Source organism: Ambystoma mexicanum, chromosome 6p, assembly GCF_040938575.1.
Source record: "Ambystoma mexicanum isolate Mex_15411 chromosome 6p, UKY_AmexF1_1, whole genome shotgun sequence".
Classification (NCBI taxonomy): domain Eukaryota; kingdom Metazoa; phylum Chordata; class Amphibia; order Caudata; family Ambystomatidae; genus Ambystoma; species Ambystoma mexicanum.
The window spans coordinates 268,577,938-268,594,307 of NC_090935.1; the positions used below are offsets into that span (position 1 = coordinate 268,577,938).

Sequence of the window (16,370 nt, forward strand, 5' to 3'; positions counted from 1 at the left end):
CCATACCTGCCAATACACCACAGAGGTGTTTGGTATGAAGGTTAAATAGAGCCAGGGATAAACACGCTCCTTGTAGCACTCCAAACATTATGGTTGTGTATTCGGAAGAGGCACCTCCTCAATGTGCCGCAGAGACCCTACCCGTTAGAAAAGAGTGGATCCACATAATGGCTTTGGGTGATCATTTACCATCTCTTTCCAGCAGCGTTAGGAGAATATCAAGGTCCAACAAATCACAAGCTGCCAATAAATCAAGCAGCACCAACAAACTTCAGCCGCCTTTATGGACAATATTGAGCATGTCTGTTTGTAGATCAAGGTATGCACTCTCCATGCTATGGTGTGCTCTAAAGCTGGATGCCTTGGATGCAAGATTCTATTTTGATCCGGGAAGCTCTAGAATTGTCTGGTGGCTATTTCATATACTATCATCAAAACAAAAGATGAGTTGGTAATTAGTCTGAGGTTTGAACTGTCGCTTGGACCTAGGCTGGCTTTTTTAATGAGCGGGCTGACAGTAAATTCCTTGATGCTATCTGGGCCGACATTGTGTTGAAAAGAAGCATTTGCAAAACGAGTAAGGAATGGCCCAAAGAGGTCTCTATTTTCCAACATTACTTTGGATGGTAATGTGTCTCCAGGACAGAAGATAGGATGCATATCTCTTTGAGCTTTCATCAACTCTGACAAAATTATGACCCTAAATATAACATTTCTGATCCTCCTCCCCCATCTCTCTGGACTGATAAAACACATGGCTAGATGGAGTTAGGGAAACTGGAGGAATGTAGGAATCATCTCCAATGCAAGTACTAATGTTGTCTCTTGCACCTAAAACCTTGTCCGCAAAGGATTGTTGCACTCTAAGACAATCATCTCTAGATGACACAAAAGTTTAGGGTGGAACTCTAGGTTTTCTCAGCTTCTTTAGAATCTTAACGAGCTGTTTAGGACCATTATCTGCTTTAAATACTTGATTTTCAAATAAGTTTTTCATTGCCTCATGAATGGCACTTTTATAAAATCCCTCAATGTTCCTCCAAGCAGATGTATGAACATCGGAATTGGTTCTCAATCATAGGAGATTCACTTGTCTTTTTTTTTCTTTTTAGTTCTTTCAATTCTGCAGAAAACCAATCATTGTGAGAGTGTGTCTCTGTCACTGTAATGGTTCATGGTGGTACAACCTGATCCAACATTTGTGTCATATATAGTTTACATGATGTTACTAAAGATTCAGGGTTGTCCTCATCTGTCATAAGCTACATCACTAGGCTTATCCACTTATTAAAATCAGAAATGGGGATTTTTTAAAAAAATTCCTCATTAGAATTTACTTAAGTGGATTAGCCTAATTATGTTACTGTATCAGGTGTATTTGAAATGTAAAGAAAAAGTGATCATACCAAATACAATGTTTGGTCTCAGATATCTTAAAATCTAAATTTTCCTGCAAGATACTCAATCTAGTATTTGGCCTTGTAACTGCTGAGGATCGGTTTTAAGAATTGTGAATTTAGTACTCACCAAGTTGTGCCCCAAACGAATTGGCTCACAATCTGATGTACCACTACGCCAACGCTTAAAATTACTGAGAACTAGAGTTGCACTTCCTGATGTATTTAAAGGCTAAAATGGGGCATATCCCCAGGTGTCCGGTACACAAGGAGTAGATTAATACAACTCATACAATTAGGCTTGAGTTTGAGGTATATGAGTTTGCAACCGAAATAAATCATAGGAAATTCAATAAAATTGCAATTCCTCTTTTACAATGATTGCCACACCCCCACCCTTACTAGTGAAATGTTTTTTCTTAAAAATGTATGTTTTTCTGGTACTGCCAAATCCATCACTGGGCAACTACGGTCTTGAATCCAGGTTTCAGTGAAGCACATCAAGTCCAGGTTTTGTTCGAGAATATAATTGTGTATATCAATTGCACGGGCATTGAGATACCTCAAATTCAGTAAGGCAGCACTGATCGTTTGCGAGCCATGCCCCTTAATCATCTGGCCAAGCTTATTTTGCGGCTCAGAGAATATATGAGTGGTCAGTTTGGTCAAAGGATGACTGATCATGGCATTAGGGGTTAAGGGGAATAGTGTTGTAGCAGCAGGACTGTTGTCAGTTGTGGTAGACGTACTAAGATCATTTATTATCTGTCTACTAAGGGGACAAAAATAAACAGGTGACCGATTACTGCCATTCATAGCTGACTATATAGGCTGCACATCAGTATTCATATCTTATATGGAAGGTCCCGGGTTGGCAATCGCAGGATTAAGGTGTTTAGCTTCAGTCTGGTATCTATTGATTATGGCTTCATGTGAGGCTTTCCTAGCAGTCAAAAATAATGAAAGAGCTGGTGGGTGACCCATAATGTATTCATATAGAAGGCGTGGTGTATAAATCAGATCGCAGAAAGGCATCCAAAGGATATGATTCAAGGGTTTTGGTATCAAGGATTTTTATTAAACCTGATACAAATTTAATGTATGAAACAAATCATGATTTAATCTGCACTTGTAAAAATCAATTTATATAGCAGGAAACAGCTTTTGTTAAAAAGAACACATCTAAATAGTAAAAATCATCCCATTCAATCGTCCAAGCATTCATCCACATACATCCATCCAACAAACCACTCATACCAAGCACCAATGGGTGTACAATATAAAATCTATAAGAAAATTCATGACATATAATTCATCAGAAGAATTTATAGAAAGAATGTTCAAGCAATCTGTCGGGCCACAATAGATATTATCAGTGGCCTAGGCAATTGAGATGGGTCCCAGAAGTCTCCGACCACGACCTCATCCCAATCCACACTCAACCGGTTTCTACGTATGTACTTTATTGTAGTAACGTCTTCATCAGGAGTAAAAAGTAGACCTTCTTCACATACACATAGGGAGGCTGTTCGAATCTCCCTTTCATTTTTAGCTGGGTCCACCTGTGTGAACTAATTGACAGTGTCCCAGGGGATGTTCCTGCACACTGCAATGCTGAGCGCCAGGATTGCTCCAACCAAATGTGTCCAATTGATGACACAAAAAGCGAGGATGTATGTACTTGTGACTACAAGGGTCCAAAATGGGCTGCACCGATGTCAAACATGCCTGAGGCACACAGAATATCTTGTCCCACTTGTGGCCGCCGGCCGCCCGTCCAAAAGTAGATTCCGGCAGGCAGAAGCATTAAGCAGCCAATCAACAAACATGGAGCATATGAGTATAAATATTTTGATTACCTGTAGTAAAACAACAGCCTGGCTTGGCATCCATGCCTCATCACAAACTCACACAAACCGGCTTAGACACAGCAGCACCGATGTGTCTGATGTGTCCAGAATTAGGCACGTGGCAGGAGGGAGCAGTCCAATTCAAAGAAATTTAAAGCAAGCTTAGATTTCGTATAATACAGTTCCTACAAGTTGGTAAGCACATGTTATTCTACGTTGTACTCCAATTGTAATATGCAATATCTCAGTAAGCTGAAAGTTTCAGTAGTTTCAATTTCAAACACTTTGTTACCTAATAGAACTAGAGTCAGCAGCAGCTAGTTTAAACAATATCTTCTAACAGTGTTCAGCCTACCAGATGCCACAACATGCATACAACAAAATCTCAATCTAGTGCACACTTTGATTCTGGAGTGCTAGGAAAGTTTTATAAAGCGGTGACTCGAGGCATAGTCCAACCCCAAAGTCTATATCCACTCTTAGGCCCATCTTCTCAGTCACACTCACCCGTGAGTGAGATTCATCCCTGTGCCTCATTGTAGTGAGGCCTAAGATCTATGTATTTTTTCTTTCTCTCTTTATTGTGCATTTCAGTTAAATACAACTTTTTTGCAGCTGGTTATTATATATTAAAAGTGAAGTCATGAATAGTATTCATTATATTACTAAAAAGATGGTTGTGTCAACTTCAATTGTATCTATGTGCATACATCGTAGAGAAAATGATAATGTGTTATATTTAAATCTTCTAAATGTCCACATTATTATAGTCTAATAATCAAAGATCATTTCAACATATTGAGATATTAAGATATACTGCATCAAACAATTAATTGTTGTTTTTCTATCTTATCTATTGTGAACTTCCTCACATGGTATGCTGAACGAGCCAGCAAGGAGGATGTCATTTTGACTATAGATGGCCACAGTGTCCTGTTGTTACTCCAAATCAATATTCTGCCCAGTTCACCAAATCTCAGTTCAACAATAATGCTCCCGTTGAATAGGGCAGATCGTCAGTAGATGTTCGCTGGATTCTGATTAGATACAGCAAATCCTGCAAAGAGATTTAGTCATGGGCCTGTTCTCATGAGTGATGTCAAATGTTAAAATTAAGTTTTATGGCGGATTGTCTCATCCACAGATCTTCTCACAAGACTAGATGGGAGAACGGTCGTAGGTACAAAAATCGTTAGCCAATGTATTTGTAAAACATAACTTTCCCCTGCAGATGATCAATGTTGCTACAGGGTCCCACGTGTGTGCTTTCTTGGTTAATCGTTTCTTAAATATGGTCTCATGTTCAGTATAATCTGCTTTCAGGCCAATTTTATGGTGGAAAAATTCCACTGAATCATGCCATGTTTTCATTTGCTCACAGATGACTGTCTGGCTCTCCCCTGTAGTGGTAAACCAACCACATTGAGTTGCTCCCATGTCATTTAGTATGTTATGTTTCAGCATACTCGTAATTATTGAAACCAGCCGAAGTTCTAAACAAATGGCCTCTACTGGTGTTTCTTGGTGAGGCCTAAGGTCTGCCGCCAGATGTTTCCTTCCAGCGTGTTAAGTTAGCGTGATTCCCTTTTTTCAAGCACGTCAGCACGTATAGTATGCTAGGCACTAGGCTGGTGCGGTAGACTACTATTAGGCCTTCCACAGTGCAGCCAGACTTGGTTGTGGTAATGTTTCTAATTACTCCAAACTTCCTCATTATTCTGTTAGTAATGTATTCCTTTTTGGACTGAATTGATCTAGTTGGAGTAATGAGTGCCCCAGGTATATATATGCAGGCCTCTTTTGTCCCACATCCATAATCTTCATCTTGGATTTAGTTAGTTCTAGGCCGTTATTTTTGGAGTAGCTGAAACGTGCTGTCAGCTATTTTTAATTTGACGGGTGTCTGTCAAACAAGATGAAGTCATCTGCATACATTAGCCAATTATTGCTGGTACGGTGTTGCAAGCATTCAGTATGGCACGTAAATCAGCTACATAAAGATTAAAAAGAGCAGGTGCAAGAACACAACCTCATTTTAACCCATTACTAAAGTATGTCACCAGGCCTTCTTGGTTACTACTGACAGTGGCTGATGTACCAGTTTAAAATAATGTAATCATGTATGAAAGCTCTACGTCAATACCGCAACCAAAAAGTTTTGTTCCAGAGCATTGTTCTATCCACTGTGTCAAATGCCTTGGAGACATCTATGAAGGCAAGATATAGATTCCCATCCTTCTGAGTTAGTTTGCCAAATTAAATGATTGAGTGACCATATATTTTGGTAGGTACCCATTCTTTTTCTGAACCCTGTTTGTTGATCAGAAAGTATTTTACTTCGCTCTTCCCAGGTTCTCCATCTGTTTAGTAGTAGAGAACAGAAAATGTTTCCCAGACCATCAAGCATGACTAATAGCCTGTAATTGGTGACTTGATTAGAATCTCAATTTTTGTAAACGGGAATTAGAAAAGATGTTGTCTAGGATGAGGGGATGGTATCTCCTCTACTGATTTTTTTTAAATGGGTTCTTTAGGATGTGTGTCCAGACCTCAGGGTGTTTTTCCTCAGCACTTTATCTTATAGTCCTTCCGGCCCTCTAGCTCTTGAGGCTTTTAACTCTCTGATGGTGCCGTAAATGTATTTGTCCATAAATGTTATCTTATTATTTTAATGTTTTACATTCAGGCAGTTATCTTGAGTATTTGTTGTTTTGGCCCGATGGAACTTTTTCACTTAAAATTCCTAGGTTGCTTTTCCAATCGGGTTAACTAGGGCGTTCCTAATAGGGGCAAAGAGGGATTTTATTTTGCTCAAACATTTCGTTGAATAACAATTTTTAAGTAGTAGGAGCATTCTTTTCCATTTGGCTGATCTGCATGAAGCAGTGTGGGACCTAATTCAATTTGTGTATCTGGTCGTTAGGTTAGCAATAGCCTTGTCACAATCGGAGCTAGTGACAAAGCCCGGTTTTTCAAATGTTTTAACTTCCTAATCATCTGAAGCTTCTGCTTCTTCCTCATTGCTATATCATGATCATTCTGTTGGGGGTTGGGAGTTTGTGGGTTTTTCCTAATGGTGGATATGCATCATCCATATTTATTTGCGTACTTTGCGGTCTCTTCAATCTCCTGTTCCCGGACCAGCAAATCCAGCTGGTCTTTTGCCATCTGATTGTTGAATGTCCACCAGCTTGTTCAATGCAGCAATGTTTGTGTCAGACTAACTAATGCGATTCTTGCTGCTGTTTACTGTTATTTCCCATGTTATCAATGGTGGCTTGGTCTCATTTTGGCCAGGAAGCTTGATGATGAGTATTTTATGGTAAATGCTGGGAGTATTCCTTAGTGATTGCAGTACAGGGTGAAATTCGTGCCAGAATTCACAAATACGCAGTCAATCGAGCTACTGTATTTCCCATTGCTCCGAGTTGCAACTTTGACCAGCTTGGTGTCAGATTCGAAGACCAAAAATGTGAAGCCCATGGTTGCTATGAAGTTGAGCCTCTTTACACCTTAATCATGTGGTTGCTACCCGTGGCCAATTTTTGAGTTACCCGACATTAAATCCTGCTCCCTCTGCCCCTTGTTACAATCAGCATTGCCTGCAATCATGACCTTACCCATTGGCTATTTTACCATCCATTCTATTAGAATTATCATGAGTGAATTCATAATCACACATGTTTTACTGACCACCAGGCGGATCGTAAATGCAGGGTGCAGGTCTTGTCATTTAGTTCTATTTCATGATATTGGACTGCTAAGATATGGATCATCTACTTCAAGTCTCCTTGACACCATGTCCTTTTGAAGACCAACTAGAACACCTTCTTTTGGCCTGACCACTAAGCCCTTTTTTGCAGGGCACATTTAGCACACATACCCATCTAAGCCACATTTTATTTCCCAAAGCCAGGTCTCTTGTAATAAGAAAATATCAGATTATAGCAGGTTTGGTAAACACATAAGGCTATGAGTGCTGTGGGAATATCCTCTAGTATTCCAATTTAGGAGGATATTGCACTTATTCAAATGTTGTGTTGCTGGTCATTTCCCCCCACCACCAGGTGGTGATTTGCATGGGATCCAGACCCACTCCCCTTTTGGTAGTGCACTAGAGTAATGTATTACTTGTTCCTTCAGGTGTTTATGTCTCCTCGGATTGTTCTTACAGCATACATGTACTTTATGTTGCATTTGTTGTTGATTTAAACACTGTGCGTAATTCGACAATTAAGCCATGCACAGGCAGTTTGTTGCATAATCCATATTAAAGTCTGCCACAATATTGCTATGCAGATGTATACAAGCCCAAATTTCCTCCAAGTCGTAATCTGGAAGCTCAACCTTGAGCACGTCTTTGGTGGTTATCACCCGCAGATGTGGTTATATATGGAGTGGTTTCAGAATCTCCTGTATATTTAGGAACTATGCACAATGTTGGCACCTTTAATTCCTTTATTTAGAATCATTCCACTTAGCCAATTTCTATTCAGGATTTTTGGATAATCACAAGATAAAATATCTAATTTGTACTACATTTCTTGTTTGTGATATTATAAAGAATATCTTACCTCCAAAATGTTGAAGATGAAAGTAAAAGTTAACTTAGACAAATCTGCTTTTAAAAATATCTCATTATGCTACCTTGTTCTCTGTATTATATAGAACCTTTGGAATTAGTTATTTGTTAAGCAGTGCCTGATAAATGTAGCCTGATAAGCACTTTGAAGATAATTGCTATCAATATAGAGGGGTGAAACCTGCCTATTGATACTTTTGGATCTCTCTGCAACCTTTGATATAGTGTATCATGGGAAATTGCTATATATCTTTTCTGCACGTATGGGTTTGCGAAGAAACTGTTATAAATTGGTTCAACCCATTGCTCTTAGACAGAACTCAGTCGGTCCCTGTAGGGGTCATACATCCTTTCCCACTTCCCACATGTTGTGGTGTGACCCAGGTGCCAATCCTTTCACCTGTATTTTTCAAGCTGTACATGGAGCCACTGAGAAATCGTGCACCAAGACATGATGTCTCCATACATAAGTATTCTGAAGACACTCAACCTTATTCTGAAGTGTCATTGGTGGAGTATGTATGTCCACCGCCTTTGGAGATGTCTTAGATGCTTGAGTCTAACTTAAAATCTGACAATGCATAGACTGTATTCTATTTGGTACATATAGTGCAGTCTACCAAGCTGAAAACTCGTTATCACTCCTTGTTTCTTATAAAGGCACATTAAACCTCTGTTTGAAGCCATATCTTTGTTTTTGTTTTTTTGGACTCTAAACATGTTGTTTAGTTCCCATTTCTCAAAAAAGCCTGCATTGCTTAATATCATGAGTTTAAACGTCTCACAACTAAATATGTTTTCTGTTCACCAGTACAAGCCATTGCACTGTCAATTTTCCAAAGAAACTTTGCATCCTCTCCAATCAGCTTTTTGTTTGGCACCACAGTTGATAACTAATTCTCCAAAGTGTGACCCAGTATCCCCCTTTATTGGCTTCATTACATTGGTTGCCTCTTCAAGTGCATATTCCATTTAAGCTGGGGAGAATGTTTTGAGGGTTCATCAACCAACCTACCTGGCTTCTATGCTGAAAGTCTTGGGAGAAAATCACTCTTTTTCGTTTTTTTGTTTATTTTTGTTTGTTAAAGGGTTACAAAATTTCAAATATGGTTGATGTTTAACACTGTAAAGCAAATTTAAAATCACACAGTATTCATAATACATTTAATTTTGCTTATTTAAATTATATCAGTACTCAAGTTCCAAAAATATAAATTCAAAAAAGTCTTGAAATACGGATGATTTAATTCTTGTTTTTCCTAGAACTAAATGAAAAAAAAGGTTATTCACAAAAACAAACATTTGCTGTAGCAACACCAAGGTTTTGGGACTCCCTACTCAATCTTTGAGTATCCCTCCTTTTTTTAGCTTTTCATAATGGTTTGTAAAAATATATACTTCCCAAATGATTTAATACTGTTGTTTTAGTTAACTTATTTTTATGTGTATGATTGTATGTTGCTGCTGTTTTTATTGTACCTTCTGGTCAGTGCTCTGTGTGCAATTGCGCCAAGGCTTGTGCTATTTTAAATTATGGTAAATATAATTAAAACACATAATAAATAGGAGTGTCCTCATAGATGTGTCTACGTATACACTAGAAATTGACTTTTACTCTAATAATCATTAGGACATTTCTATTATAGGTGATCAGGTATACACTAGAAGTTCACTTCCAACTTCCACCAGCATATGATTAGTAGTAGATGGATAATTGATATGGCCATGTGTACTCTAAAAGTGGACTTCTACCACTATGATATTACGCGTTTGATATTTTATATGGCCGGGAATACACTGGAAGTTGTCTCCAACCAGTAGGATGATTAGGACATTGATACGTGGACTTCCACCAGCATGATGACTAGGCGATTGATACTTCATGTGGTCAGGTATTCAAAGGGAGCTGAATAGTATTAGTATAATGAATAGGGGATTGCTTCTTCATAGAGACAGTTGTACACCATCAGATTACTTTCAACAGTATAATGATAGGACACATCTTGACTACAATGCATTAGAAGTTTAATTTTCAATATAATGAAAAAGAGCTTGCAGGTATTTCTGTCGTGATATATATTGGCAGTTGTCTAATGCAGCACACTTTCCAAATATTTCAGAATTGTTGGGTTCAAAACAGCAGAATATATTATTTTCCACTGGGCCCAATGCATGTGTCTCCGTGTTGTTAAGTACGTTGGTGATTGCTATCACGTGTACTGACATAATGCCTTGAGAGTCAAGGCGTCACTTTTTTGTATTGAGGCTTTACTTGGGAAAATGTCCCCAAGAGTTCATTGTTCATCTTAAATCGGGTTTGTGGGAGCTCAGGCAGAGTGCCTGTAGTTCTCTATTCGCTCAATCAATTCTACTAGCCCATTTTCTCCCAAATATTGAGCAGTAATTATTCCAGAATCAGACATGTTTTATGACTGAGCATTCTCTTTATTATACCTTTCTTTTACACCTTAAGTCATTCAGCCGATGTAACACTGATGTGTTGTCAAGAGTGTCTTTTCCATTCACACTATTTAGCAAGAATTCAAAAGAACTATTACAAAATACACAGCTTTTCACAAGCCCTCCCATGAACATCAGAGCGTGATCTCTGTTATCAGTGTAGCAGTGCACTTCCTTCCCAACCATACATTCACAAGGACTTATCTGAGTGTCTATAAAGCTAATGGCATTCTTGATGAGACTGAATTCTTAGTTTTCTTCTTGTTTTGCCCTTCAAATGCCTTATCTGTATATAACAGTTGCAGCTCAGTAATGTTCTACTGGAAGTCTGCTGCTGCCATATGTGTGGCTGCTTATGAGTTCATGTTGGTGTTCTCTTGGCTTTTATAATGAATCCTAGGATTTGAAATACTATTCCCTTCTATTATCTAAAGATATGTTTCATTAGTAGTCCCATCAATGTCCATTATTTTGTCAATTGTACTTTTGCAGTGTTCTACCTTCTAATTCGGATCATAATAGAGAAGTCTAATATTCCTTTTATGTTTGTGATTCTTTTACAGGTATATGAACAAGACGATCTGAGTGAACAGATGGCAAGCTTGGAGGGTTTAATGAAACAACTAAATGCTATCACAGGCTCTGCCTTCTAAAAGCTGCTGCTGATGAGGATGATGATGCTGACTACGCTGATTGAGTGACGGGGAACACAGCGGCATGGCAGAACTACCCATGCACACCGACCACAAGTGGCCATGTCTTAAAGCCAAACCTTACTCAGTGCCAATGATTTTACACGGAAATATATTTTATCAAGTATGTCAAAGGTACTTCATTGCATATTGGGATTCACCGAAGATAAGGATTGGATGCCAACATAAGGAGTCAAGTATCCCATCCACCGCAACCAAGATGCTATTTGGAGGACATTTGTGTCATATCATGGCTTTCAGCACAGTGTATCATGTTCAAAGTCCATTGCAACTGAGGTTTTCAATGTTGCCTGAAAGTGAAATTGTGAAACAGACAATGTAATGTCATATGTGCTAGATTTAAATGTGTTATTCGTTTAATGCAAACGTGGCCTTGGAAAGAAATCCTTTTTGGAATTCACTGGTGCAAATGTGAGAATGAATAGGCTCATCAGCACATAAAAACTAAAACATACATGTAATTCGTTGTGGCCATATTCACTCTATCGCGGTTGTGTTGGACATGAACATAATCCTGGAAAGGAACCTGCTGACATATCTGATTAGGTCCAGTTATAATGTTAGGCGTAGGATGGAACGTAACTGCAGAAGTGGGTGGAGCCTACAATGATTCCTGGCGGGATTTCAGGACGAACATACTCACCCTTAGCACTGAAGGTCATGGAGTCTTCCCATACCTTCCTGATCCAGCTATATTCTGACCCTGTGTCTGATTCTTAAAAGCACTGCGTGGGTGGATTATGCTGCCAACTGAACACTGATTGCATCAGATTCATAGTTAGAGTTGTGTCTTCTGCCTTACCAATAAAGTTGAATCCGGACCATCCCCAAGAAAGCCCTTAGAACTGTTTGACACAGTGAACTTAAACCTTTGTAGTGAAATGCTAAAAAGATCCATGCTTGTGCACTGAGCTCAGCCAGCACAATGATGGTGTTGCCTGTTAGCCATCTTTCTTGACCATGAGTGTTGTCCGCAACTTAGACACAGAGCTAGTGCAAGGATGCAGGCACTCTCTTGAGACCACCGGCGATCCCCTAATGTCATAGACCACCAGTTTGACAAAGGAGCATTCCCATCCCCTCAGTGAACCAAGCAGAGCTTTCAAGTTGCCCCTGCCATGTGTGAGAAAGTCAACCAGTCCTATTTTTCCTTGGAATTCTGGGACTTGTATTTTTCCTAAATTTAAAATGGGAAAGAAACAGCTGCAAGCACCAGAATTCTGACACATGGGAAGGGGAAACTTGAGAGCTCTGATTATGTAACCATGGTTGCTTTTTGATTTTACTTTCAATGACTACGTGCAAAGTGCCGGAGTCAATGACAATTGCCTTTGGAAGAATCATGAACTGAACCAGAAAGGTGTGAGCTTACATAAATATGCATATGTGCTGTTTCCTGTTTCAGCTACTTCCATAGGATAAGACCCGTCTGCCAAATGGAAGCCTGTTTGCATATGTGTCAGTTAGGTGCCTGGAAACCCCAGCGAGAAGGTCTCGGCCAAACTGTTCTATTCACCTCCCCCTTTGATTTGAAGCTTGTGCGACTCCTAATTCAAAAGAGCATGAACGGGAGAGAATCCCTACACCCTGTTTGCTCTTTTTATTGCCTAATTATATGCAAACGCATGAATAAAACAGGCTGAAAACGAGCACTCACACCTAAGCGATCCCAGAATCTCGCGGAGTGAGAGGATGAGCAATGCAGCACATGTCTAGGGAGCATTCATTATAATGATGATAAAATGTTGCATAGCGTTCAGGGCCGGATGTGTCCTGCTTCCAACCGCTATAGTAACAGACGTTATTACAGTTATGAAAGCAGATATAGGTGACTAGCCAGGATATTTGAGAGTACTCCAGTTTACTGAATTTTTAGAAACACGATGCACGTAAACCCCAGCACGCACTGCAGCTGGGTCTTCATGCACAATGTTTCACTCCACTAAAATGTTATACAAATTACCCGAGATAAAACAAATAAATAAAAAAAAAACAGTTATTGGGGAAACGTTGTTGCTATCTAACTTCACAGATGAGAAAAATGCAGTGGCAACATCGGGAAGACAATTGCAGAAGATTACAGATTACTATAATTAGTTCCTCTGCAGAAGATTACAGATTACTGCAATTAGTGTTCCATGATCTGTCAGCACTACATCATAAATGCCGCCTTCCATGTCCTTAATTTCAGAAAATGTATTGTACAAATGTATAGGTAATTTACACCTGATGTAGGCCAGTTTGTATAAAGAAAAAAAAAACATTAACCTTTGGAGGACAATAGACTTACTAAAGGTGGCACTTTCTTGTCCCTATTCCCCCATCAAATGATCAAACTACTGCATGTGTGTTCAGGACATTTCTCCAGTCTGGCACATACCGATGGATTCACGCTTAGATCCAGAACAAAACTAGTCATTACTAAGGAATTGTTTCATTGCATAGCAGGCGAAACACGGACCATGATGTGCACAATAAAAGAACAAACATTCCAAACGACCCCGTCTGCCTTTACTGTAAAGGTGGCATGCAGAGAGGGGCATCACTACCGCTAGTGCAAGCTATAGAAGCTGCCCATACACATCAGAATACAGATATAGTGATAAATTGCTGTCCCTTTAAGCCAGTTCTTTTCCTTAAGTCAGTTCAAAATTAGATTTTAAAAACTAAATAGACTTTACATCAAAAACTGAATGCTGGACCATAGACATGGTTCATATCATTGAATATCTATAAAATAAGGGGGACAAAAATTACCCAAGGGTGAAGTCCCCTGTCTTATAGAATTCACGGAAGCTGCTGCTGAGAAGCAGGTGGGTGTGGGTTGTATTGATGGTAGTGCCAGAAGGCATGTTACATATAGAATCATATATATATATATATATATATATATATATATATATATATATATATATATATATATATGCTCCTGTTGGGCCACCACTGAAAGACAGCTTTGCTTAGACACTGAGAGTGTGTATTGCATAGCCTGCAAGTCTTGATGGCTATTCATGGCTTCAAGTCCATTAGAGCATACACGCCTAGCATGGAAGGCTTTCTAGGAGGAGGTGTGCATCTCCAGCATGTGAGCCCCACATTACCTCTCATCATCAGCATGTGAGCCCCACATTGCCTCTCATCATCAGCGTGTGAGCCCCACATTGCCTCTCATCATCAGCATGTGAGCCCCACATTACCTCTCATCTCCAGCATGTGAGCCCCACATTGCCTCTCATCTCCAGCATGTGAGCCCCACATTACCTCTCATCTCCAGCATGTGAGCCCCACATTGCCTCTCATCATCAGCATGTGAGCCCCACATTGCCTCTCATCATCAGCATGTGAGCCCCACATTACCTCTCATCTCCAGCATGTGAGCCCCACATTGCCTCTCATCTCCAGCATGTGAGCCCACATTACCTCTCATCTCCAGCATGTGAGCCCCACATTGCCTCTCATCATCAGCATGTGAGCCCCACATTACCTCTCATCTCCAGCATGTGAGCCCCACATTGCCTCTCATTTCCAGCATGTGAGCCCCACATTGCCTCTCATCTCCAGCATGTGAGCCCCACATTGCCTCTCATCTCCCGCATTTGAGCCCCACATTACCTCTCATCTCCAGCATGTGAGCCCCACATTACCTCTCATCTCCAGCATGTGAGCCCCACATTACCTCTCATCTCCAGCATGTGAGCCCCACATTACCTCTCATCATCAGCATGTGAGCCCCACATTGCCTCTCATCACTGATGGATGGAGTGTGACAGAGGATGCAACAGTCGCGTTATACAGTTGGATGGCACATGTGCGTTCTTCCAGATATGAAAAGCAGTCAAAACATAATTAGACAAGCCACACACTCCCATCTTTGGCATCCTAAGATGTTAACTAAAACCTTAATTCTGGTCCAGTTATCGAGTAAAAGAATAATCTGCAAAGGCCTTTAACATAAACTTTGCAGTTCACTCACAACGACCTCACAGAAAAAGATCACTGTTTTGTAAAATATTCTCCGGTTATTATTTGTGTAACTGAAGAAAGGAATGTCGTCAACCCCCATGTGTTTGTGACAGGTGTAGAGTGACGGTATTTGGTATTTGCAGTGCATACCAGGGAGGGACTGAAAAGCTCGAGTCTGTTATAGGCAAAACCTGACGCACTCTGAAGCCCCTGATGCATAGAGCAACTTTGCTATTTGCACAGTTTGTGAGCCGGTGTGTCGTACTATAAAATGTGATGCACGCATCCGAGCTCTCCACATTATGAGGCGCATTCATCTCAGTAGAGAAAGGTGCAGGCCTCAGACAATTAGCCTCCGAGAGATAGACTATTATACCCAAACACCCCATAGGCTTTGCATGACTCCGCAATTTCAAACCGTACATTTCAATCAACACCCATTGTATTGCTATTCATTTGTGAATCTAAAAACATTCCTCAAAAGACAGCTGGGAAATTCAGGTCCAAATCCTATAATGCAGACAGACTCTATCAAATGTGTAAGTGTGCAAGGTGTAATGCAGTTTGTCTCTGCCCATAACATGGGCTGAAGAATTTGGACAGCCGATAAAATGGCTGCTTTTGTCGTGGCTTCATTCTATAAAGTTCTTGGCCAGTACTTTTGTTTTTTGCAAACATGTTGTTAGTGAATTGGACCAAAAACGGTTTGCCTAGAAACGAACCAATAGGAATTCTGTTCTTTAACTGCAGCAGGCCAATCAACAGTGAACATCTGAAAATGCAACAGGATGTCCTCCTAATCTATTGCACATGCACCGCCTCATAACAATAAACATTCGGCTTCATTTGAACTGGACTATGTCACATCCACTTGGAATATTTTGTCTCCCAGCACAAATCCTGCTAACGGCTCCTTCATTGTCTGGACTTGACAGCAGTGAAGCAACTGGAACTCTGCGTTCACCGAAAACGTTGCATCGGCCAATGCGCCGCCAGGATATGCTGTCCACGTGTTCCCACCTGCAAGAAAGCACAGCAGCAGTAGCAGCAGCGGAAAGAGCAGTGCTGTTTTTATTATTGTAAAATATACTTGACAATTCCGATCTCGGTGAGTTGTCGCCATGTTTGGGAGATGGGGGGGTGTACTTTTTTATAAGTAATATTTAATTTATTATTTAGAGTGTTTCCTTTTAGATAATTTATGATGAAAGAGATATCCGGTCAGACATGCTGTTAAAGCTGCAGTGATCCCTGCCTTTGTGTGAGGTCATTTCCAGTGCATTATGTTCCAGCTGCCCAGATAAGAAGCTAATCTCGTATGGCACAGCACCATATCTTGCTATATATGTCCATTGGCCTCTGAATGGAGAAGCAATCTCTGGGGACAGTGGACAGAACCATGGTA

At 40.1% G+C, this 16,370-nt stretch overlaps 1 protein-coding gene across 5 annotated transcripts in view; it reads left to right on the plus strand.

Annotated features, from left to right (window-relative positions):
* The window catches only part of DCC (DCC netrin 1 receptor), a 1,439,988-nt gene extending 1,426,125 nt beyond the window's left edge, over positions 1-13,863 (plus strand). For all 5 annotated transcript variants that reach the window (XM_069626983.1, XM_069626984.1, XM_069626982.1 and 2 more), the window contains exon 29: positions 10,853-13,863. In XM_069626983.1, the coding sequence (XP_069483084.1) occupies positions 10,853-10,942 (90 nt within the window). In that variant the 3' untranslated portion in view covers positions 10,943-13,863. The remainder of the gene's footprint in view (positions 1-10,852) is intronic.
* Positions 13,864-16,370: the final 2,507 nt, after the last annotated feature.